Source organism: Neopsephotus bourkii, unplaced genomic scaffold (genome assembly GCF_033783945.1).
Source record: "Neopsephotus bourkii isolate Nb327-2 ecotype Australia unplaced genomic scaffold, CSIRO-AGI_Nbou_v1 NB_272, whole genome shotgun sequence".
In the NCBI taxonomy this organism is placed as follows: Eukaryota; Metazoa; Chordata; class Aves; order Psittaciformes; family Psittacidae; genus Neopsephotus; species Neopsephotus bourkii.
The window spans coordinates 6,155,655-6,178,830 of NW_026900781.1; the positions used below are offsets into that span (position 1 = coordinate 6,155,655).

The window sequence follows — 23,176 nt, forward strand, 5'->3', positions numbered from 1 at the left end:
GCTGGGGATGTTGGCACCAGGAATGTGCGCTGACATGTATCTGCCTCTGTGTCACCCCTCAAACAGGCATGGGTGGAACCTCACAGTCCTTCCTAATAATACAGGATCCATCCTGCGACATCTTGGTGCTGTGCCTGGTAAGCAAGTCTCTTTTCTATGTTTCCAGCAAGAATAAGTGTCCTCTATAAATGTGGCTGTGTAGTCACCAAAGCCTCCTCTATCTTCCTGGCCCCTCTGTTCACTGGCTGACCAGGTATACATGCAGTTGTGCATAGCATGTGATACTTAAAGGAATGAAGGCAGGTGTGCAGGTAAAGAATTAATGAATAGTTGAGACCATACACCTGGGAGGAACCAGTTGAACTTGCAGTATCACTTTCTGTTGTTAGTACATTAGTGTTCTTGCTTTGTGACAGCGTGACAAAGTACAGAGCAATGCAATTCCTTACTTGTAAACCTAGTCTGTAGCACTGGGAAGAGCAGCACACAGGTTTTCCATATGAATTGTCACAAGTGGCCCAGCTACGTATGTACCATTCCAATTTACTGGTAGAAACATTAGCTGAAGGCCTAACTCAAGTCTCCCGTGCAGATGTTGAGCCTGAACAAACCAGCTGGGAAACACATATGTGTTTACAAGTACATGTATGCTTGACAACATGAAACAACCTCTGATCAATGCCATTGAGCTAAAATTACGGGTATTTGTACATTTTTGAAGGATAAAATTTTTTTACAGCTATTAGAAAACAAATATGTTCAAAGGCGATATAACTGGTAGATATTTTGGTAGTGGAAATGCTGGATTTGTTAAATTATTCTGTGTGAATTACTCTCTCTGGCAGGAAGACTTAAAACTTAAGGGTCAGCTTGCGGGTAGAAAAATATTTTCAACAGAAATGCCCTCTCAAACTGCCTTTTAATTAGAAACTGCAGTTAATCGTAACTCATCTTCAATCTCTCTGCTTTAGGAGTGACAATTCCTTGGCTAAATATTGGCATGGTCTTTTCTACCTCATGCTGGTCTCGAGACCAAAATCACCTTCCATACATTGACTACTTACACACTGGTGCTGATTGCATTTGGTAGGTATTCCTGTGTTTTGTTTTCTTCTCATTTACTGCAGTGGCTGTCTGTAGGTTGGTGTTAATAGCAGCTTGTGTAGTATCTCTTGCATGAATGAGTCTCCCCTAGAAAGGGTGAGTGTGTGGGGTCACAGTTTTAATGGGAAAATGTAGTATAAACTTTGGCGATGAAATGCCCTTTCCTGGAAGAAAAATTTCACTTTATCTTCCACGCTCTATTCTGAAATATTTAGTAATAAACTGTTTCTGCTTGACACACCGTTTAATCTGTGGGAAGTTTTCATGACATGGAAGTAAGATGAGAGCTAGTCAAGGTAGACTTTCCTTAGGCTGACGGAGAACACTCGTCAAGTAAGCTCTATATTGCCACTTGTAAAGTGACTGAACCCACACTCTGACTACATAGGCAGTGCTGTCCTTTGTAATGCAAAAACTCTGCATCTACCAGGTCCCTAGTGTTTTTTTTCATTATGATAATAATTTTTAATATGATTACACACATCATTCTAGTGTCTCTTTGTGGACATCATCAGTTAGTTGCTAGCTGCATTTAATATTCCATAGAATCGTAGAATGGTTAGGGTTGGAAAGGACCTTAAGATATTTGGTAGACAGATCATGCAAATAGACTTAATACTCAGTTTTTGAATGTGGTGAATCCTCCCTGAATTCAGCGCATACATGCTACTAGAGATGATGATGAGTTAGATTGCAATGGAAGTACAACAGCTGATGGAGGGATTAAAGGAAGCAGGTGCTGCTGGCATGTCATGTGCCTTTCTGTCAGTTTACTGTGACATTGGTGTTATTACCCAAGAGGATTATCGGTGACAACAATGAATTATAAGCAGTGTAACTGTTGTTTCTTGATGAGAGAAAATACAATAGAGAAGTTACTTAAGTGGTGTCCCCTGCAAAGGTGAGAAGCTGGTTAGCATTCCCGTTCAACAGTTCCAGCTGTTCCCCTCTTGAACTCTGAAATGTGGGAGACTTTGGCTCCTTGAATGACGTGACAGGAGAAGGCCTGTGGAGGTCCCCTTTTGCCTCCAGAAGTCCCCATGGAGGCAGTGGCAGTGTCAGCTGCTCTTCATTCACATGCAAAGTGTGTACTTTGACCATTGCCTTTAACTCCCGCCTGCTGATGTCAGAGGTGCAGACCCAGTTGTCACTGGGAAAGCATATGTCCCACAGAAACTTGGAGGAAACCCATTAAAGCAGGAGCTCCTCTCTTGCAATATTTTAAGCAGGAGAAATGTTCTGTATATGATCATAATAAGGGGTAAAAGGTAAATGCTGGATTATGCTGCACATCTGGGAGTTTGTTCCTGTCTGTCATGAGCATTTCGTGGCTCCTCTCCCTGTTCCGTGAATCAGGAATCTGTAATCTTATATAATAGTATACTATCAGGACAAACTGCTAAGCAAGCTACATTGTCCTCAACCTTAGGTGAATCTGTTTTTCTCTGTGACATTCATCTAGTCTGAAATGACAGCAAATTCCAAACAAAAGGCATTCAAGAATTCCCCTAATTAAGTTCTGAGGCCACTCTGTTCATACTGTCCATGTCAAAACACCCCTTTTGCCTTTTGGGACTGAACAGGCTTGAATGCAGCTAGCCAGTTTTAGGAAAAGCTACTGTCTCTGTTTTTCCAAGCTGAGAAGAAGAAAACCAAGGAAGCCATTTGCTTTTTCTTGATGGGCTTGCTTATAAACACAAGTACATAGCTTCAGGTGTATTGTGATGATTGTACTGATGAGACATCGATAATGTGTAATAACTCAGAAGAAGGGAGACATGAAACCCTTAGTCTGTAAAAGCTGTTCTTTGGCAAGGCTGCCAGGCTGAAGTGTCAGGCTAGTTTTCATTATTAACTCATTGCAACTTTTAATATTGCAATAAAGTATCCAACTTTATTGAGGAAAAAATGAATGTAATAACTAGGTCTGATGTAACATCTGGAGTAGCCCTGACAGCATGGCTTTTGGTGGCTGCTTAAGTGATAACAAAGCAGGCTACTGGACATCAAGGCTCTCCTCTGTCTTGCAAAGTCTGGCCAGCATCCAGAAATCTTCTCTTCAAAGGACATGTCCCTGTGGTACTAAAATCACTGGTGCTTCATTTACCTGCAGATTGCGTAGGTCACTGTCTGATCCCTCAGGTTTTACCTTCTGAAGAGTAAACAGGGGAGAACTCAATTTGCATGCAGGGCAGAGGTCAGTGACCTAACATTTTATTCTGGAGGGATCCTCAGTGCCCATTAAAAGAGTGAAGAGAACCTTGTTCAGCCCAAGACACCCAGAAGTCTATTCTGGCTGCTCTCCTCCCATTTTTACAGGTAGATCAAGAATTGCAAATGAGTGAAATCGCAGCATACACCACCGTTGCAAAGCATCTCTGTTCCCCTCAGCCCTGCCAGTAGTCGGTCCTATGCCATACGTTTGTGCTGTCCCTCCTCTTCACACATCCTTTCTCTGCTTTTTTTCCTGGGCCCATCTGGTGAGGGGCTGCATGCTTGAATCTTTTGGCTGTTGCAGCTGTATTTTCTGACTCTAAAAGGAAAGAGTGGGCTCTGCAGTATTCTGGGTTTGAACTGAAAATATTATTATCATTTAAAATCTCTTATTATAGTGTAACTAGAGTGATATGCTACACACATGGAGCTGTTCTGAAGCTGTCATTGACAGCAACACAGGTACTTCAAAGTGTTTGATACACAGCATGCATTTAAAATTGCTGTTGGGACTTCAGCTTTATCAAGTTAAAGTTCTTCACCTCTCTGTAACCATTGGATTTCTTAGAAAGGTCCTGATCGTTGTCAATGTATGTGTAAGTAATCAGTCTATGTACACCCAGGCAACCAGCTCATTAGAGCCCTTATTGTGGCTGCAATTAGCTGTATGAGTAGATACTGTCATCTTTTCTGGCATTTGGCTTGAAGATCAACAAAGACACATCAAAGTCATCATCAGGACAGTGAACAGTAATGAGATGTTTGAATCATAGGAAGTACAGCTTCCTACAGACTCATCAAGCAGGATAACTCTGTATGACGCATACAGAGTTTATATTAGTGCACATTATAAGCAGATATCCTGACAAGGTCTGTAAGGACAGCAGAATGCTTTATGAAATTGACAGACTGGATGAATGACAAGGAAACTACCGTTTCCCCCAAAATCCTTTTATGTGTGTGTGGTGGGGGTAAATGGTTGCGGTCTCACTGCTTAAAGTGAACTAGTAAGTCATGATAAATCTAGAGATGCTTTTTACTTTCCTGAACATAACAAATCTGAATAAACTAAAGTTTCAGATAAAGCATAGCATGGCAGCAATGCAAGGCAGGTTTGGGAATCCTGTGATGTGCAGTGTGTTTCCCACCAAACTGCACTGCTTAGTTTGAAGTTCTCAGGTACCAACTACCAGATCTTGGGAACAGGTATCTTCTAGGTGGACATAAACACCTTTCTAGCAGAGTGCAAGCAAGAGTAGTGACTAATTTTCACCATATTGCTGCCCTGCATCCAGCAAAGTAGCAGTTCTCTGGATGTGTGAGGCTAAGACCTGAGACTCTTGTGTTCTTGTAACTTCTGCATAGGAAGCACTGCTGGCAGTGAGCACAGAGAGACAGGTTCTTCCTTGGCTTCTGAAGGAGAGGAGGATGTGGAACTTGGCATGCACCTAACAAAGTTTTAAATCTCTCTTTCTCCTTTGGCTACTCTGAGTCAGGTCTTTTGTTGCAAGGAAGAGAAGGGGTGTAGGATTTATTTAGTAAGCAAGGCAGGAAGCTCTTAGGGTACTTTGTGTTTTAACAGTAAAGGTGATTTGTGGTTTCTTCATTGTTGCAAACAGAAAATGTTATTAAATAAAAAGATTGCTTGGGTGATGCACAGGTAATAAATGCAGCCATTTAGGATAAAGGTAACAACATATATTGGTGCTCAGGAGATGCCAACTTCTGCTCGTTTTGGTGCCATTAAAGTGAACACTATTCTGTGACCGATTTCTCTCCTCTGATTCTACAGAGTTTTATTATTTCTGTTTCAGGGATTTTTATGTCCTTTGGCGTTTAGTGGACACCATCAGACTGAATCTAAATAAACAGCATTCCATGATCCTCAGTGTTTTACCAGAAAGAACTGTGTGGAAAAGCCTGTGTTTAATTTCTTTTAATCAATGTCCTGATCTGAATTGCCTATTCCTGTGTAGCTGTGGACCGTTATTTACTCCACAGTAAATCTTTTCTCTTTTTCTCTGACAAAACAACAGGTATTGCATTCCTGCTGCGGAGGAGAACAAACTTGATGATGTGGTACATACCCTGCTGCAAGCCAATGGCACTCCAGGGCTGGAAATGCTTGAAAGTAATGTAATGGTAGGTTAACACTCGGAGAAGTATTCTCATTTGAGAACCCAAGGCTAATCAGGATGCTGGTTGCTCAGGGGTTTATTTTGGTTTTGTCTTACACTAAAATGATGCAGAGGCTGTTGTTAAAATCTGGCTACTTCCTAATTGCAGTGTTTACCCACATGGCATTTTTCTAGCAAGGCTCACATGTTAAAATGTTGAAATAAAAATATATGTGACAGTGCAATAAATACCCATTTCTAATAGTGACTACAGTGTGTTTAACCTCACAAAAGGAGTGTTTTGTAATCAGTTAATCTGCCATGACTGAGATTTTATGAAGCCACTATGGATATGAGAAGGCTAATACAAGGATTTCTGAGTAGTCTTGGCTCCCTTGTTTATTTTGTGGATAACAATTTATATTTAGTGCATGCAAATATAAATTTGGGAGCCCATAACAAAGACCCTCCTTCAGCTATTCATGTGAGCATGTTAACAGACGTGAAGTAGCAAGGATGATTCAGTGCCAAGTCTGAAAAGATCTACATGGAAAACAGTTTGCATTACTTTCTGCAGTAGTAATAGGCAGTACTGTTTTGAGGCTCTGTGTTTGAGATTGTTTGGCAAATGGAAGTTTAAACTGTTGATTTCAGAAGGGCCACTTCTGTAATTCTCACTCCAAACACTAAGCCTCAGCATGTGTAGAAGGAAAGAGAGAAAGTGAACAGAGCTAAGCTGTTAGCAAAGAAGTCGCATGTGGCAGTCAGTACCCAGCAAAGGAGGGGGATATAACTGTAAAATAAAGTTCTAATTGTTTTTTTGGTTTTCTTTTTTTTTTTTTTGTTGTCGTTTTGCTTTTATGTGTTTCTAGATCTCCCCAGAAATCTTGTGCAAGGAGGGGATCAGGGTGCACCGTACTGTACAGCAGAGTGGGCAGTTCGTTGTCTGTTTTCCTGGATCCTTTGTGTCCAAAGTGTGTTGTGGCTATAGTGTTTCTGAAACAGTGCACTTTGCTACCACCCAGTGGACAAGTATGGGGTTTAAAACAGCCAAGGTAAGTTGAGAAAAGGAGTTAAAATGGATTCATGGCCCTGCCATCTAAACCGACATTTCAGGATTGATAGCGTTGTGAGACTTGTACAATTACGTCTAATTTTGTGGACTGCTAAATAAAAAAAAGGAGAAAAGTTCTGCAAGGCATGAAAAAAGCGAGGAAGCTTTTCAAAAATCCTGTCAGAGCTAATGATAATATATTGTGTGTATATATATTGTATTACACTTACTAATTTTAAGTGATGTTTTCTAGAACCATTAGAATCTCAGGTGCAAATATCTGAATAAACTGTGCTTAGTAGCTCCTATGATAGGCAGAGTCAATACTCACAGCTGTATTGCGTGGCTTTCTCTGCCCCTCCATTCAGGAAAAGCTGTTGATCAGGGCAGTTTCAGTTTTAATCAACTTGAAAATCCTTATGTTCACAGACTGTAGGTTCACATCCAATACTAAGATGTAAATAAAAGCCCTTTCCCATTGCCTTTTCACACACCTAACCGAGGCAGGTTGTCTGCCGAAACCAACAGGTGAATTGTCCAGTCATCACGATTTTGACTACATTTCTGTGGTCTTGGACAAATAATATATGTCACTAATTGTCTTCCCAAACTCCTCAAATACACTATGGGTTACAGATGCTATTTTGGTAGTGTTTTTTAGCTAAACCAATATTATCATAGACAGCTTGAGAACAAGTGGTTAGTAAGTAATTAAATGTAATATGTCCACAGTTAGGTTTTGGATCTTTAGGGTTAATGGAATTCTTCCTGCCTGATTATACTAGCTGAATATTAACTTAGTTTGAAATAAGAAGTTATTTTATTACAGATTTATTGTGGGGGAAGGTGGGAATTGTATATGTGTATAGATAAGGAATGAGAATTCTGAACGAACCTTTTCTATCTGAAGGTACACAGTTATATTAACTCCGTATGCTATATTTATTGCGCTGCTGAACACTTGCTTGACATTCTGGAAATGCCAGTGCTGTAAGAGACAGAAATCACTATGCAGCAATTAAAAAGCTCTTCTTGGTGCCTCAAATTCTGAAGAACAGTTTATTTTGATTAAGTTTTAAGAGCTTTGCACTGGGTAAACACAAGCTGATTGAAAATCCATTGCATTCCAATCTATGATAACCTACCCTGGAAACTGAAGTCACAGTTCTCACAGACTTTAGGAGAACCACAGAAACATGTTTGTATCGAAGTCACTCTGTAAACACCCACTGCACTCTGCTTTCCCTTCTTTGATTTTCCTTCTCTCCTTTCTTTCCTCAAACTATCCTATGTTCTTAACTCCCTTAAATTTTGGAAATTTTTCCTTGGTTCCTTCACTTTGGCAAGGCACGTGGCCATTTTCAGAGGTGGGCTGGAATTGTGCTTCTCAGAGGTTGAGACATTCTGTGTAATGAGCAAGATTCCCATTTTGGACTGTTAATGAACTCTGACAATTGTACCTTCCTGTCTGTCTTTTCTCAACAGCAATATTGACAGTTTTCAGCTGTTTGATAAATTAACTTTGGTTTCATTCTGTGATACTGTGACCTGGTTTTTTTAATAGTGACTCTATATTACTAAACAGTGTTGTTTCATTTCTGTATTGAGTGACTGCTCAGTCTCTAATATATGGAAAAAACGAAATTCTGCCTCTGAAATGGCATTGATTTCAGTTTGTAAGGAGTTAGGATAATTGTGGGAATAAAAGAATTAGTATAAAGCGTGTGTAAAGGACCTAAACCATATGTGGAACCAGGTTGCCGGCTTTTAAAAAACACCCTGAGAGCTCTTGAAATTTTAAACTTAGGATGAGGAGAAGGTTTACAGGTGTGGTGAAGAGTTTGTGTCTGGAATGGCAAAGGGGGAACTTCATGTCCTCAAATAAGGCATTGGGCAAAGTTAGTACAGTTCATTTAGGAAACAGGAAAACAGAATATTGAGCTAAATGAATGCACTCTGGTCTAGAGGTTTGGAAATAAGAAAGAACATCTGTTTTTAAAGCAGGGCTTTGGTGCTGTAGGGCCCACCAGAAACTTGGTGAAGAGACTCAGCTGGTACTGTAATAGGAGAGGAAGAAGTACATAGGAAAGTTGGAGTCAGTCATCTGGTTGGAGCAGCACTGCTGCAACCAGAAGAGAGATTACAGTAAAATAATCCAGGTTTAACTCTGTCCCTGGTGACAGAATCCCTGTGCCCTGATCTTCCTGTTCTAAATAGGAAAGGCATGGTATTAGTTTAGCACTGTTCTTCTGACTGTCCAGCCCGTATGCTGGCAGAGGCTTTATATGTATCCCCCCAACAAGTTTTAGTTTGGCTGAGGAATGTGCCTTTATAATGTCACACAATGACCACTCCTTGGTTCCTATCACAGAGCTGCCTTAGCAGACTGGGTTGCTTTTAGATGAAACCAAATGGTAAGAGGCACTCCAGAACTGCCCTCCAAAACCAGTGGCAGTGTGGCCACAGGACCAGGATAGACTGCTTCGAAGCCATCAGCTTTGCATACGCACACGGTGGGTGTTTGGCTCCTCAGCATCAACTGTATCACTCTGCACATTCACTCCTGCTTCACCATATCTGATGGTGTATAGCCTGTGTCACGCTAAAAGAGATGAGAAAACCTGTGAGGCCAGGATATACGGTGATAATGAGAAATGCTGGTCTCTTCCCCCTAGCTAGGATAGTGGTTGTGTTGTGTGTAATGCCAGAACAGAAATGGCTTCTGGGAGCATCTAGTTAGGAAATCCGTGCAAGGAGAAGAAACTCTCATCTTGCTTCTCAGCAATGGTGGAGCCCAGCTCAAAATATCACTGTCAAATAGCTGCACTATGATGGTGAGCAGAGATTAAGAACTCTGAAAGAGCAGTAAACCATATCCACTGCTGTGGTGTTTCATTTCAAAAGACAGCCTTGCATAAAACTAAGGAAGCTTGTTAAATTGAGAATGCAGAAAGAAGGGTTAAGTGTTTGTGTGCAGCATAGAAATTGCTTAAAGATGCTGTGTTAGAGACTCACAACACATGCACATTGCTTAGCAAAAAAAAAATGTTCAAAAGGCAAATCCCCACTAAACTTGGCGTGCCTAACACCAGGGGAAAGAAGTTTGTTTGAAATGAGACCAAAAACCCCCTTTTGTATGCAGAAGATTAAAATACAAGTAAAACATCCACCGTAGCAAGATGCACGTAAATACACACAAATGCAGAGCAAAAGGAGATTTCAGACAAACACTTCCTAAAGACCAAAAGAACAAATAAATGTAGAGAAGAACAAGACCAGGGTAATCAACATGGCTTTTGCAATGAGGTCATGGCCCCCAGGCCGTGAAGCTTTTGGAAGGATATATGGACAAAAGAGATCTAGTTGACAGTCTGTCAGCATTTCTGGAAGAGGTTCTTTGGGATGGGTTCTTAAAGAAATAAACCTGTCATGGGTTGAGAGGGGAAGTTCACGCACCAAAAAACTAACTGATTTAAAGCGAAGCAGAGGATGGGAATAAATGGTCACTTTTTATCATGGAGGGAGGTCTCTTTCTGCATTCCTCAGGGATTTGTACTAAGGCCAGTACAGCTCAACCTGTTTTGTTTTACAGAGGGTCAGTTTTCAAATGACACAAAACTTCAGATACTTGGGAAAATGCTACGCCTTTCCCAAGTGTGCTGTAAATAAAGGAATTTGCCTGCGTAAGAATTATCAAAAGGGTTTAAAATCACTGAGTTCATACTGACGGGAAAGTAGCTTTAGAAGCTTACACAGAGAGGAATTGGTAACAGGCAAAACTGAGCAGAACTGAACCCTCTCCTTTTGCTTGTTGTCTTTTTTCCCTGATACGTGCCTATTTTGCTAGTTGTTGTCTTTGATGTTTTAAAAGATGCAAAATAACAGCAGCCCTGTGTGTCAGGTAGGTGAGAAAGATAGATAGTACTGGATGGCTGAGAGTGCAAATAGTGTGTTAGTGAGCTTAAGTGATCACATTACTCCTCTTGGTCTTCACAGGAAAGATTAGATTTTAGGGAGAGAATTTTGAGGTGTTTGCTGGTTCCTCCACTGCAAGCTAACCTATGCCTGGGCATCCTGCTCTTCATTTTTCTCATCCTGGGGACATTTCTCCTGTCCTGGTCTTGTCCACTGACGAAGTTTAATTTTATTCTTTGAAAAAAGGGTGTACCTGAAATGTGGTGACACTGGAGTACTTGCATTTTGCTTCTTTCTCTTTGTAGGTGCCGACTTTGCCTATCTTTTATTCTGCATTAAATTTCACAGCAAAGCCTATTAAGAAGAGGTAGCAAAGAGACTGATTTCATATTTTCATATATGCCATCATGCACTGCAGATGCTTTTTTGCTTTCTACTGTTGACTCTGAATGAAAACAGAATGTTAGCTGTTAGGAGGCACTAGGGCATTCTTCAAGAAAGCAGTTGATTATGATGGCTGGTAGCATGCGTTTGGTTTAAAATTGCAAGTTTTTTCTGTGGCATTGGCTCACCTAAAGCATGAGCAGAAAGTCTCCTTTTGTAGTCGTTTCATCAGGAGGACCCAAACCAGCAAAGCCCTTGGGCACCTCTCTTTCTACTGGAAGGATTTACTTCTGAATAGCATTTGTTTCAGTGTGTAGTTAGTGCTGGTTTTAAGTTGGAACATAAATACTTAATTTGGACTGTGGAAAGCTTTCACTTTTGGTGGTTTTAAAAGACTCCTTTTGGCTACATTGGAGTCATTCTTTATAACCTTTATTTTCCAATATGCTGAAGAACTAATTTGTCGATTTCTGTCCCAGGAAATGAAGAGACGACGTATCGCCAAACCATTTTCAATGGAAAAGTTGCTTTATCAGATTGCAACAGCAGAAGCAAAAAAGGAAAACGGGCCGACTCTGAGTACGATATCATCACTTCTTGGAGAGCTCAGGTAACGAACTGGGGGCCTGTTGTACCTATTTTGTTTTAATTGACAGACTCTGGAGGTGGGTGATGTAAGTAACCCTTTCAGATGCATGTCTTGTACCTACTTAACCAAGCAAAAGCCCAGCAAACAAACTCCAAGACAGCCATACGTGGAAGAATCAGTTTCCTTGGCTGTATCTGATGTGAGAGTGCCCGTGGTTAGGATGTCTTACTCTAAGAATTCCCTACTTCGGGCACCATCATGGAATTAAAGCTACAGTTTGCCTTGGGTTTTTGTTTTGTTGATTCTTGCTGCTGAGATTCAAGCTTTCCTGAAGCATTACGTGAACTGTGTGGTGCCAGGTGGTTAAACACATTTATTCAGTTTTTCAGCCTCTTGGCATCAGTAACCACTGTTCAGTCCATGTCTGTCATGGGTTCTGCACCAGGAACTCTTGTCTTCAGCATCAAGATTATTCGCTGCAGTTGTAGAAGGTACTTTGCTTACAGAAAGTTGTCTTGATTTAAGCCATTAAGTGAGCAGCTTATTTATAGGTGCTGATGCATCTTGCATTCTCCCCAGTATTAAGGAAACATGTTTAAGGTTTCTCTTAAGATAGGTAAAAAAAGAAAATACAATGTTGCCTGGCTTCCTGTGTAATGATCTTCTCTTTTGTTCCCTACCATGTAGTTGCTACCTATCTTTCAAGTTTGTGACAACTGATACTCGAGATGTCAAGAAAGTTTTGATGAATGGAACCTGCAAACTGTATTTAACTAACTAGCATGTTCATTTGGAAAATTTCCAGTGACAGATTGAAGGGGAAAACAGCCATGTGTTGTTTTAGTGTTCAGAAAGAAATACAAAGAGGTGTGCTGACTGCTTTACCTGCAGCTGGTTCCCCTGTGGGAGTGAGCCCTTCCAAGTGCCTTTTTTTTTATTATTACTTTTTTTTTCCTTGAAGAGGAAAAGACTGCAAGTGCGAAAGGTGAAACAGAAATGTTGGTGCTTGCTGTTAGACCGTCACATCGACCTCTATCAGAGTGGTTCTCAAACTTGTTCTTACGCTTAGGTTGGGATTCTTTGGAAGATACCGGTCCTTCCTGTGTCTGCTTATGGAAAACAACCCCCCACACAACAAAACCCATAAAAAAACCCCAACAAAATGGAACACTGTACCATATTTTTTTCCCCTTTGCTTTGTTTTGCTTGTTTGTTCTGTTTTTTGCTGCCTCCTCTCTTGATCTGCCTTGGTTGCTCAGTTTGCCCAAGCCGTTTGCTTAGCGCAGCTTTCCACCCATCTTCAGCTGTGTCTGCTGGTGAGCTTTTTTATTCTCCCCTTGCATCTGCTCAGCTCACTCCACGCTTGCTGTCTTCCACTTGGCTGCAACCTGACGTGCTCTCCTAATGCTGTGTAGTTCAGCATAGGAAGTACCGTCCACCTTGTGGATGCCGTGGGTGAAGGGCTGCTGGAGGGCTTGAAGTTTTTATCCTTAATTGATATCTCCTGTTTCCCTGGGTGTACAGCAAGATCATGGTCTTTTGGCACAATCACTTGCCCTGCTCCTCCTTTTCTGCCTGAAGCGCCTCATGGCAGCAGGTCCTTGGTTCATCTCTGCCTCCTGATGAAGGTGGCTGTTACTCCTGACAGCAACGGCTCGTCCTGCTCCAGGTGGCTTTTGGCAACTTTAGGGATGACAATTATGTTAGCCACATCTCCTGACTCTTCACATGGCCCTGGGCAACCACCGACCTACAGGAAGTACTCGTCAGTCCCCAGTTCTCTGTGGAGCAGTTTGAGAACCACTGTCTCGATACAGTGGTCACTATTGAAATCTGGAGATAGCTTTTGCAATTAGGCAGCGTTTCTGTGGTGCTGGCTATCTCTCACCATGAGTAGGGAATGGCACCAACCTCCAACAACACTCAGGGCTTTGCTGTGTGGAGCTAAGGTTTCGATGATGGTGGTAAAAAGGTGGTTATACATGGCTTTGTGGTGGTGTGAGGTGATGCCTGTGTCTAATTGCATAAAACGTTCACAGGGACACAGAGCTGAGGCAGCGGCGGCAGCTTTATGAGGCAGGTCTCCATTCTTCAGCACGCTATGGCAGCCACGACAGCAGCAGCACGGGGATGGATGGAAAGAAAAAGCCTCGAAAGTGGTTGCAGTTAGAAACGTCGGAGAGGAGATGTCAGATTTGTCAGCACCTGTGCTATCTTTCCATGGTGAGTAAAGTCCTTTGCCACCTCTGGGGTACTCTCTCCCCTGTTAGGGCACTATAATGGACTATAAGCATTTGAGAGACAGGAGATGACTACCGAGTCATCTCATACACTCCACACAAGATGCAGAGATGCTGGTTTGGTTTGTCTCAGAACATTTACTGCCTCAGGCAGCAGTGACAGAAGACTACAGTTAGCGTCAGCTAGCTTTCCTCCCCCTGTAAGGAAGGGGTAAACTAGTCACTCAGCTGCATTGCACTAGGAGAGGTAAGAGATACCTGCTGGTTGCCAGTAGTTTTAAGTCATGGCAGAACAGTTCCCAGGATGAGCTAGCAACTCAAATATGTGCCCTAGTCTTAGGCATGCAGCTACAGCCTGTGCTGCGACAATTTCCCTGCGAGACAAATTGCAGGGTATATGTATCCTGTCTGTCAAGCTGTGATGTTGTTTGCCAACCTGTCTGTTCAGAAACAGGATTCATGCCCATAAACTTTCTCTCTTTTTGCAAGTAATTGCCTACTGGCTTTTGAAGGTGTGCTAACCACCGCTGGTGACACTTCCGGGGTTTTAGCTGTATGCAGAACACCTAGAAATAACAGCAGTTTAATTAAAAATATCAAAAATCTCCTCCCACAATCTCATGTACAGCCTAATTCCAAGATCAGATATTTAACTAAAGTACAGTGTGTGCAAGTCCATATTCTGGAAATACTGCAATTATTCTGACATCTTTAGGGTTTTTTTGGTTACATTATGTCAGGTTTTTGATGGAAGGACAATGTAACTTGTTAAATGGTTAGCTATAGCTGTTTCCCCCCTAAGGTAGAATACACTCAGTTTATACATGTCTTTGGATGGCTGTTTAAGCAGTATTAATTTGAAGTCACTTTAAAATGAGTCTGTTTAAAAGAAAAGACAACCAAATCCTCTTAATTCTGGCCTGGTTGCTCTGAAGTGTAATGAAGGAAAGGATTTTTCCTCATCAAGCTTTGAAAACAGTAGTAAGGGACAAAAAAATCAACTTGGTTGTCAAATTCCAACTGAAATGTGTAGGCTTGGCTGCTAGCCAGCTGAGCAAATGTGACCTCTGCTGAACGAGACAGTAGCTGAGGAATCCTGTGGCTAAGCTTCTCATTTTATCCTTATTCAAGACAGCTTTTAAAATAACCTGAAAGGGCTGCTTTCAGGAAATCTTTAGGCTGTGTGTTAGATACTTACACATATATCACTATTTGGATTGGGCCTGCATTACTATTGGTTCTTTTTAAAATAAATCATACGTATTTGCCAACATTAGCACTCCTAAAGGGATATGTACTTTCTTCTTACACATTCTGAATCATTTCACAATGTGTAATACTTTTTGTTTATGCCTCTAACTAACTTGTAGTAAAATACAGGTTTAATAGCTCAGACAATAATTCAATACTGTGTGCATAACATGGCTACAATCTGGGGCTTATTGCATTTCTCCCCCCTACTCCTGCATTTTTATATAGGTCGTACAGGAGAATGAAAATGTTGTCTTCTGCTTGGAGTGTGCCCTGCGGCATGTGGAAAAACAGAAGTCTTGTCGGGGACTGAAAATGATGTACCGTTACGATGAGGTCTGTATGATGTAGCTTTGTGATGCTGCTGAGCTTTGACACTGAAAATCTGGGAGTAGACTTAACGCTGTCTTTTCCTACAGAGACTGTGCTGGGGTCTTTTGGATGTGGGAAGAAGGTGCTGTATTATGATCTTAATGAAAGAAATAGAGGGAAACATGATTACAAAGATGAAACCTGAAGCATAAATGGCATGGATAGGTATTACAGAACAGAGAAGGCACTTAGTGCTGTGGGATGCTGTAGAACATGAATCTGTGCTTTGCCTGGTTAATTTCTTGTAACTTCTCTGTGGATAACTCCAGTCCAGTTTGAACCTTCTCTAAGGCAAACTTGTAGAGTACTTGTCTACAAGAGGTCCAGTAACGGCTTCAAGCAAATGTGATGGTGAACACTCACAGAGCTCAGGCTGATGATTTAGGACAGGGTCTGGGCTCTGGACTAATGCTCCATCAGTCCAGACACATCCATATGGTCAAATGACAGATGCCTCTTCATCTGGCTAATTAGCTCCATGTCTGCAATGTATAAGGGAATAGGTGGGGAATCAAGAGTGGGGCAGCATTTCACTGTTACCAGCCAGTTAGAAAAATCTCTCCCCTGCCCTGAACTTCATCCAATCCCTGAATGCAGTGGAGGCAGGAGTGACAGTGCAGCCAGATTTTGATGTGCAGGTCAAGGTCTCCTGCTCCCTTCTGATCCTAATGCCATGTGGCTATTGCCCTTTTTCTGCAGGGCCGCAAAACAGCTTTCTCTTTGCATGGGCTCAGAGCACCTGCACACCCAGACATCCTGAACAGCATTAAACACAAGTAACATCCTGTAACCAATGCCAACAATGTCACAAGGAAAAAGTGGGATCTTTTCCTTAAATTTTCAAGAAATATTTAATAAATAGTAAATTATAAGCAGTACTACTGTGGGTTTATAATTCTAGCATTTGTAACTTTGTTCAGCAATGGGTTTTAAGCTGTATCTGAAGAATGTTTCTGACCTCAGTGTAGTAATGATGGAGCCCAGCTTCTTTATTCTTGCTCAAGAGGTTTCTAGTTCTGCTCATCACTGTCTTCACATTTAGAGGGGGGAGCTTCAACAGGGGCAGTAGCTGGACTACTGTGCAGTACTTTTCCTGAAAGTCCTGGTCATGAATGTAGTATATGAGCCAAGGCTTTTTCCCCATTAGGTGCAAAGGCAGCACTGCATCACTGTCCATCAGAAGTGACTGGAGAAAGAGCAGATGCTGATTTTTTCTTTTTCTCTCTCCCTGAACAGGAACAAATAATCAGTCTAGTCAATCAAATCTGTGGAAAAGTATCTGGTAAAAATGGCAGCATTGAGAACTGTATCAGCAAGCCTACACCAAAAAGAGGACCTCGTAAGAGAGCGACAGTTGACGTGCCATCATCTAGGCTTTCATCCTCCAGTTCATCCAAAAGTGCTTCAAGTTAATCCTGAAGATGCCAACACTCTCATTTTGTCAATTTATATATATTTTTTGTAATTATTATACCATAGTTTGGAGTACTTGCTGTAGAATACAAGCTGTCTTTGCACTAGCTCTAAAGAAGATTTTCTTCTGGTTTTAGAGAACTAATTTTGTTTTAGCATTAAACTGTTGAATTTTTTTTTGTACTTAGACTAGATAGATACAGCAGTCTGATTTTTTTGAACTGCCGTACGTTCACTGTTTTAAAAGCGGCAAGGGGCTGATAAAATATTAATTTGTATTGTCCCTATGGCTGAAAACAGAAAAAGCCTTTTTGGTAACTGTGAAGAAAGGCTTTTAACCCATTTTTGGAATAGGTTGAAGTTGGATGCGTTTTATAATTTGTTCTCCGGTCATGTGAGCAGATTTTTCTAGAGAGAAAAGGGATAGGAGACAAAAACTTGAACGAAATTGCTTTACTTTGGCTGTCTTTTATTCTGTCACAGCAAGATAAGTTTTGTAATTTTTTAAATTGGAGAATACACGCTTTCTTTGGGAGGTTTTGGCAGCTGAAGATGGACTTTGTTTCCTAACTTGTAGGCAAAAGGAGGAGATTTGGAGTATGTTCTCTTTTACCAGCACATCACTATGCATCTGTTTTGAGGGGGGGGAAATAAAAAATAAAGAAAAAAAGAAAAAAAAAAAAGGAGGAAAAAAGACTGCCTGCCTTGAGGAGTCACGTGAGGGAAAACTGTGCCTGATTTCATTAGGAAATCCATTCTGTTATTTTTTGGTGCTGTTGGCTACTTTATCAAAAACCCTTCAATAGCATCCTTTGAGAAAAAAGAAAAAAAAAGAAAAAAAGTGATTGAAGCCATAAGTGCTTCTTTTGTCATAGACGTGCAATCTTTCTAACATTCCATTTCCATTCCACTGCTGGTTTTGACACCTTTACACAGTCAAGCATTAATTTTTGTTCTGAATTTGTTTCATTATATGATCACATTTAGAGCCACTAGCAGGTCTGCATCTTTCTTTTGAATGTGAAAATGCATTTGCTTTCATCTTGTCTATTTTTTCTCTTCATGTTGTAACAAAAAGAAAAAAAAAATCACACCTTTTGTACATATGCCTGTAAATTTTTTTAAATACTTGAGCCTTTTCTTGGGGTGGGGAGGGGGGATGGTGAAGAGACAAGATGAAGAAAAGCCTTACGTTTCACTTTCTTCATCGGTTGGATTGGATGCTTACAGGGTTTTTCTTGTAACATTTATAAGTGCTGCTTACATCACTGAACAACAACAAAAAATAATAATGGAGTAGCTGTTGCCCTTTTCTGGTTGTGTGTACAGTATGTGTGGAATAAAAAAGGGAAAATGTTTTCACAAACTGTTTTGTTTCGTAATTGAATTCAACAATACCGTAGCTACCCATATTGCACTGAGCTTGCCAGTGGTGACTGTCAGGAAAGTCCTATAATACAATTTGTTGGTTGTTGTTGCAGAAGACTGAACTGTTTTGGAATATTTAACAATAACATAAACAGAGTCAAGTGTTTTCAAATGTGGTTGTCTGGTTTTTATGGCCTTGCTGTGTACTTTTCCCTCTTGACAGTAAACTTCTGACTATGGCTTACAGTTTGACATTTAATTTATTAGCGCTGCTCTGCTCTCTTTCCTTGTAAGGAAAGACTTCATGTTGTTTATTGCCAGTTTTTTGTTTACTTTCCAGGTTTGTACTACGAGGTTTAATAAAAAAAACAAAACTTTTTTGGACATTTTGTCTGTCTTCTGGAAAACGAGTGAGTAAAGGAAGCTCCGTCAAGAAAAGCTGCCTTCAACAGACGCCTTGTTAAACAGAAAATAACTAACTGCAGGTAGCAAGTGTCTAGCTTGAATTTCCTAGAGGGGGCTCAGGAAACACTCTGTCAGGTAACAGCAAACAGAATGAATCCTTCAGGGAACTGGCCACTTCCCAGCTAGGGAGCTGGAGAACATGCATCAGTCCTTTGTCAGGGCAGGTCTTTGCCAAGAGATCTACACCGCAGCTCATCCCTTTACTTACGCTGTTCCTGATTACATTCCTTCCCTCTGTGCATGAAGAGCAGAGCCAGGAGCCTTCCCAAAGGAGAGCAGATCCCTGCAAACAGAGCGTGAGACTTGACAAGCAACAGGCGTTAGACATGCTCAGACCTCAAGTTTCAAGACAAAAAATGACTGCAGAAAAAAAAGAGGCAGCAAGATGATGACAACTACAGGTCCTATGGTTTATAAAATGCAAGCATTTAAGTTATAACTCATTCAGGGTTGCTGGCTTGCATCAGTGTAGTCAAATAGATGTTACCATGGAAAAGTAAATTACACTGGTGCTCCTTATAAGGGACTTGGGGTTTCTTTCTGAATTAGTCTCCTCTCTTCACTGTCATGGACAAAATGTTTGGGTAATCAAGTAAAAGACATGGTTGAGATAGAAATACTTTATTTTGTCTCGAAAGAGGAGTAAGTTCATACAACGCTAAGAACTCTGCTCCACGAGAAGTGTAACATCTCAATATGCATCTCTCCTCTTTCTCAATTTGTTTCTTTCCCTTAACACTTTGATAACTAAGTTGGTCCTGAATAAGAAGTGTGAGAGAGTAAATAAACACTGCTGCACTAGTAGACAAAGGCAGTAGGCAGTCAGTAGATAGTAAAGAGTAGAAAATAACTTTTCATTTTGGTTTGGATCCTAAATCTTCAGTTGCAGCAGCTGACAACATGCAAGGAACAATCTGGGTTCAGTATTACACATCAAGTCTAAGTACTTCCAATCAGCCATGAACGGTTAGTGGTCAAAGTAACTTGCATCTTCCCTCTTTAATTCTCTTATACATAGTATATACAACAGGTTTACTGCTCCCCTGAGCCCCAAGATTACGGTTAAAGTGTGTGTGCTTTAGGCTTTTTTTTAAAAAACCAACCTCCACATGACTGGCGATTCTGTAAAAAGGCAGTATCACTAAGTAAAAAGATCTGGCTGTTAACGCTTGGTTAGCAAACCGCTACACAGGCAAGCTCTTCATTCACTTGTTCATTCATTCAGAAGTCATTCTTAAAGGATATGGGTTTAAGATTCAAATAGTCTGAGAGTCACTTTCATCACTAACATCTGAAGCACCCTTTCGTTCAGTTACAGCAGCAAGAGCAGTGTCCACCTGAACTTCCTCTTCATCAGACTGAACAACTGGCGACTCCCCTTCACTTGCATCTTGGCTGGCAGAATCGGTGCAGGTTGATGACAGGGAAGATGACAGTTTCTGGCGTAATTCAGACTGGCTCGGAACCTGGAGACTTATCTCATTCATATAGGTGTTGGATTCGGGCCCTAAGAGATGGAAAAACAACAACAATCAAACTTCAGCACAGCAAGTGAACAGACAAGTCAGTAAATTAACTGAGCTCAACCTTGGTTAATGAGTTGCACTGAGGCTGTTTTGCTTCTTTTGCAAAACACCATTTTAGAAAACCTTCCCCAGACACAAAGTTGCCCTTTGGCTTTTCTGAAGCTGATCTCAAACACAAACCGCAGGCTGGCTTTAATCCGTTTCTGATGGAGTATCCATTTCGCTCATTCTAGAATTTCTAACTCTTGAGAACAAGTAAGATAAGACTGCAGGAATATTAAGTCCTGGCTGTTCAAAGAGACGCAGCTGATGTCCAGCCTGGCTATTAGCCAAGACCCAAGTAATCCTCCTAACTCCAACTTTGATAAACTCCTATAATAAAACTTGTTGGTCTTCAGCACATGCTGAGAATCATCACCAATAGGAAGATCCTCCAGACAAACTCTGTCCAACAGAAGGACACACATAAACCTGGGTGGAAAACAAACAAACTAGGAGACAGGCAATAATAATCTCCAGTTTTGACTGAAAGCAAAGAGGTAGAAGCAAAACCACTTCTTGCTCACAGCATGAAAACATTCCTCCTGGTAAAGCTGTATCGTAGCTCAAGTGCACACGAATGGGATTTTTGAGACTATGCTTCCTCCACATCCTGTGCAAAAAGTCTTCTAAGCAATGGTGTTTGCTTGCAGTTTAGGAGTTCAGATTTCAACATTATCTTAGATCTGCTTAGATCTTAGAGCTGCGGAGTTCTGGACACTTCCTGGCAGGAAATGAAATAAGGTAAAATGGGGAAACATAAATATTCCTTCTATGTGATAGGCCAAATAAAGCCCTTTTTGACTTCTCTGCTACGCCTAGTAAATGTTCCTCCATAGTCAGGGCACCCAGGTTCAGCACTGAGTAACCTGGCTGAGAAAAGCCTCTTAAGAATGCTATGGAGGATGCCTAGCAGCTCTACTCAGCTGCTTCCTCAGGGAGAACATGAAGTTACACTGAACATGAACGATACTAGCAATATTTGTAAAGACACCTATGTTGTGCACACCAGCACGTACTAGATTAATTTACACAGGGCACGCAGAGGAGTGTTCTAGAGTGGCAGAGGTGGGTAAGTTTTTCAGCTGCACTCATTACCACGATACATTTCAAAACCAGTGCCCAGAAGCTGGTTGCCTTTATAGAGAGAACTGGGAGAGTTTTAATATCTTGAGCTGATTTTTATTTTTTCCACTTATTAACATAACTGACCTGTGTTCTGTGGCGTTCACTAAAACTGTGAAGCAAATCTTGCCCTGACCAACCCCCCTTCTCCACGGACACCAAAAGGAAGAGTTACCTTTAAGCCATCTGAGAATGAAGACTGTTGCATATTTAGCTTGACACCAGGGTGCAAGGTCCTTAGAGCAAGCACAAAAATCCCTTCTGATTCAGAAGGAAATTAATTGTCTGGAACCGCAACAGCGACAAGACTGTTAATGCTGTAGTCACAGTAACTAGAGGAGTAAATCTTGCTGCAAGCCTACCCAACCTCTGCATTAAGGATACAGTGCTAGAACATTAGAGCACTGCCAAGTTATGTTACAGTGTGTGTGCATCTAGATAACAAATATGTACGCACCATCTATACATACACACTAATATATTACAGCAGAAAGTAAATTCTATAGGGTTTTTTTTTTTTTCCAAAGGCTAATAAGCTTTACATCTATTTAGGAAAAAAAAACCCTGCTCTTAGTAGTTTCTGCACTTCCTTAGAGAATTCAGTTACACTGTTTGTTATTAAAAAAGACATGAAGCTTCTTGGTCCAACATTTGCCAAAGACCCAGCAATGGGGAAAGAGTCCTAGATTCTATAATTACTTTCACGCTCAAGCAATGATCAAATTTTATAATTCATGATTTGGATGCCTATCCAAAACCAGCCACCTGAATTTAGGTTTTGCCATAAAACCTTTAGTAGCCAAGTGTGCCTTGACTACTTACAGTAAGCGTTCCATGTTCACAGCAGGTAATAATCACCTTTACACAGGGAGGAAGACAAATACCCCAGGTATTATTAACATTTCCTTTATATGTTCCAAAACATAGGATAGTATTTAAAGCATACTGTTTCTTCACTGTAAGTACCTGTAGAAAAGTATCAACCGGTAGTTTCAAAAGAAATCAAAGTACTTTTAAAGGACCTGCATCACCTCCCCCAAGAAAACTCATTTTGGCTTTTTTGGGAAAAAGCATTTTAGTACTGAAAGTCTTCATTAAGAAAACACTCTTCACTGGTGGACAAAATACCCAGTAATACTAATTCCCTGCTGTAAGCAGATCCCTCATCATGCTGCAACTTGGCAACATGTAAATTGGTTTTGTTCATCAGAACACGTAAACAAAATTTTGGTTTAGGATTAATTTAATCCAATTTAAGTAACATTACCAGCAGTAAGAAGGCTATGTGAAAGAGCTGCAGCACCAGAATCGCTATTCAGAAGCTTCCAGAACACTGGCATGTTGAACCATGGTTCAGCTGTTCAGAGGAACACCTCTCACTGAAGATCTTGCAGGATAAAACCGGTCCAAATTTACCTCAGAATGCAAAAGTTATGAACAAATTCCAAGAAGGCCATCCTAAAAATCAAACCCTAATTGCTGCAAACTTTCTGTTGAAGTTCGTTAAAATGCCTTCTATTCATATTGAGAAAAATGCACCTTAAAAGCAGTATGTAACACATCACTTATCCATACCATGACAAACCCAACATGAAAACTGCAGTAACCAGATGAAAAAAGAGAAAGTCCAGAAATATACAGTAGTTCTGAGGCAATATCTCTTGTACTGCAACTAAATGCTAATGTTTTGAAAAAACACTGATGAAAAATACTCAATCTACATAAAGTGTATGGGTTTACTACAAATTAGAGCAATTCTGGTGATTTATCACTTTAAGCCCACTGTCATTACTAGGATCATACCCAGCATGGGAGAAAGCATATTATTGTCTTCGCCTCCTGAGTTTAAAAAGACATCAAGTGCTTCTTGGTCAGACATGTCCATTAGGTCCATCTGTTCCAGCATGTCCACATTCACCTCCATGGAAGACATACTTCCAATCGGTTCTGTAGTAAAAATAGCGCAATGAGCAAACTGAAATCAGTTACATGGTGTTATT

The 23,176-nt window shown here is 40.8% G+C and overlaps 3 protein-coding genes across 8 annotated transcripts in view; 2 read left to right on the forward strand and 1 right to left on the reverse strand.

Moving 5' to 3' along the window:
• The window catches only part of JARID2 (jumonji and AT-rich interaction domain containing 2), a 216,197-nt gene extending 198,898 nt beyond the window's left edge, over positions 1-17,299 (forward strand). For 5 of the 6 annotated variants that reach the window (XM_061346448.1, XM_061346450.1, XM_061346449.1 and 2 more), the window contains 8 exons: positions 67-137; positions 972-1,086; positions 5,355-5,460; positions 6,308-6,490; positions 11,268-11,398; positions 13,417-13,600; positions 15,097-15,204; positions 16,477-17,299. In XM_061346448.1, coding sequence (XP_061202432.1) covers positions 67-137; positions 972-1,086; positions 5,355-5,460; positions 6,308-6,490; positions 11,268-11,398; positions 13,417-13,600; positions 15,097-15,204; positions 16,477-16,653 — 1,075 coding nt within the window. In that variant the 3' untranslated portion in view covers positions 16,654-17,299. Of the gene's footprint in view, positions 1-66; positions 138-971; positions 1,087-5,354; positions 5,461-6,307; positions 6,491-11,267; positions 11,399-12,064; positions 13,601-15,096; positions 15,205-16,476 lie in introns of those variants that run through there. The other variant, XM_061346451.1, reaches the window with a different exon arrangement.
• The window catches only part of GMPR (guanosine monophosphate reductase), a 463,469-nt gene that overhangs the window by 130,686 nt on the left and 309,607 nt on the right, over positions 1-23,176 (forward strand). The gene's annotated exons all lie outside the window — the stretch shown is intronic.
• DTNBP1 (dystrobrevin binding protein 1) overlaps positions 19,092-23,176 on the reverse strand; it is a 70,439-nt gene continuing 66,354 nt past the window's right edge. The window contains exons 9-10 of the mRNA XM_061346482.1: positions 22,980-23,123; positions 19,092-19,993 (exon numbers count right to left, since the gene is read on the reverse strand). Of these exons, the coding sequence (XP_061202466.1) occupies positions 19,743-19,993; positions 22,980-23,123 (395 nt within the window). The 3' untranslated portion in view covers positions 19,092-19,742. The remainder of the gene's footprint in view (positions 19,994-22,979; positions 23,124-23,176) is intronic.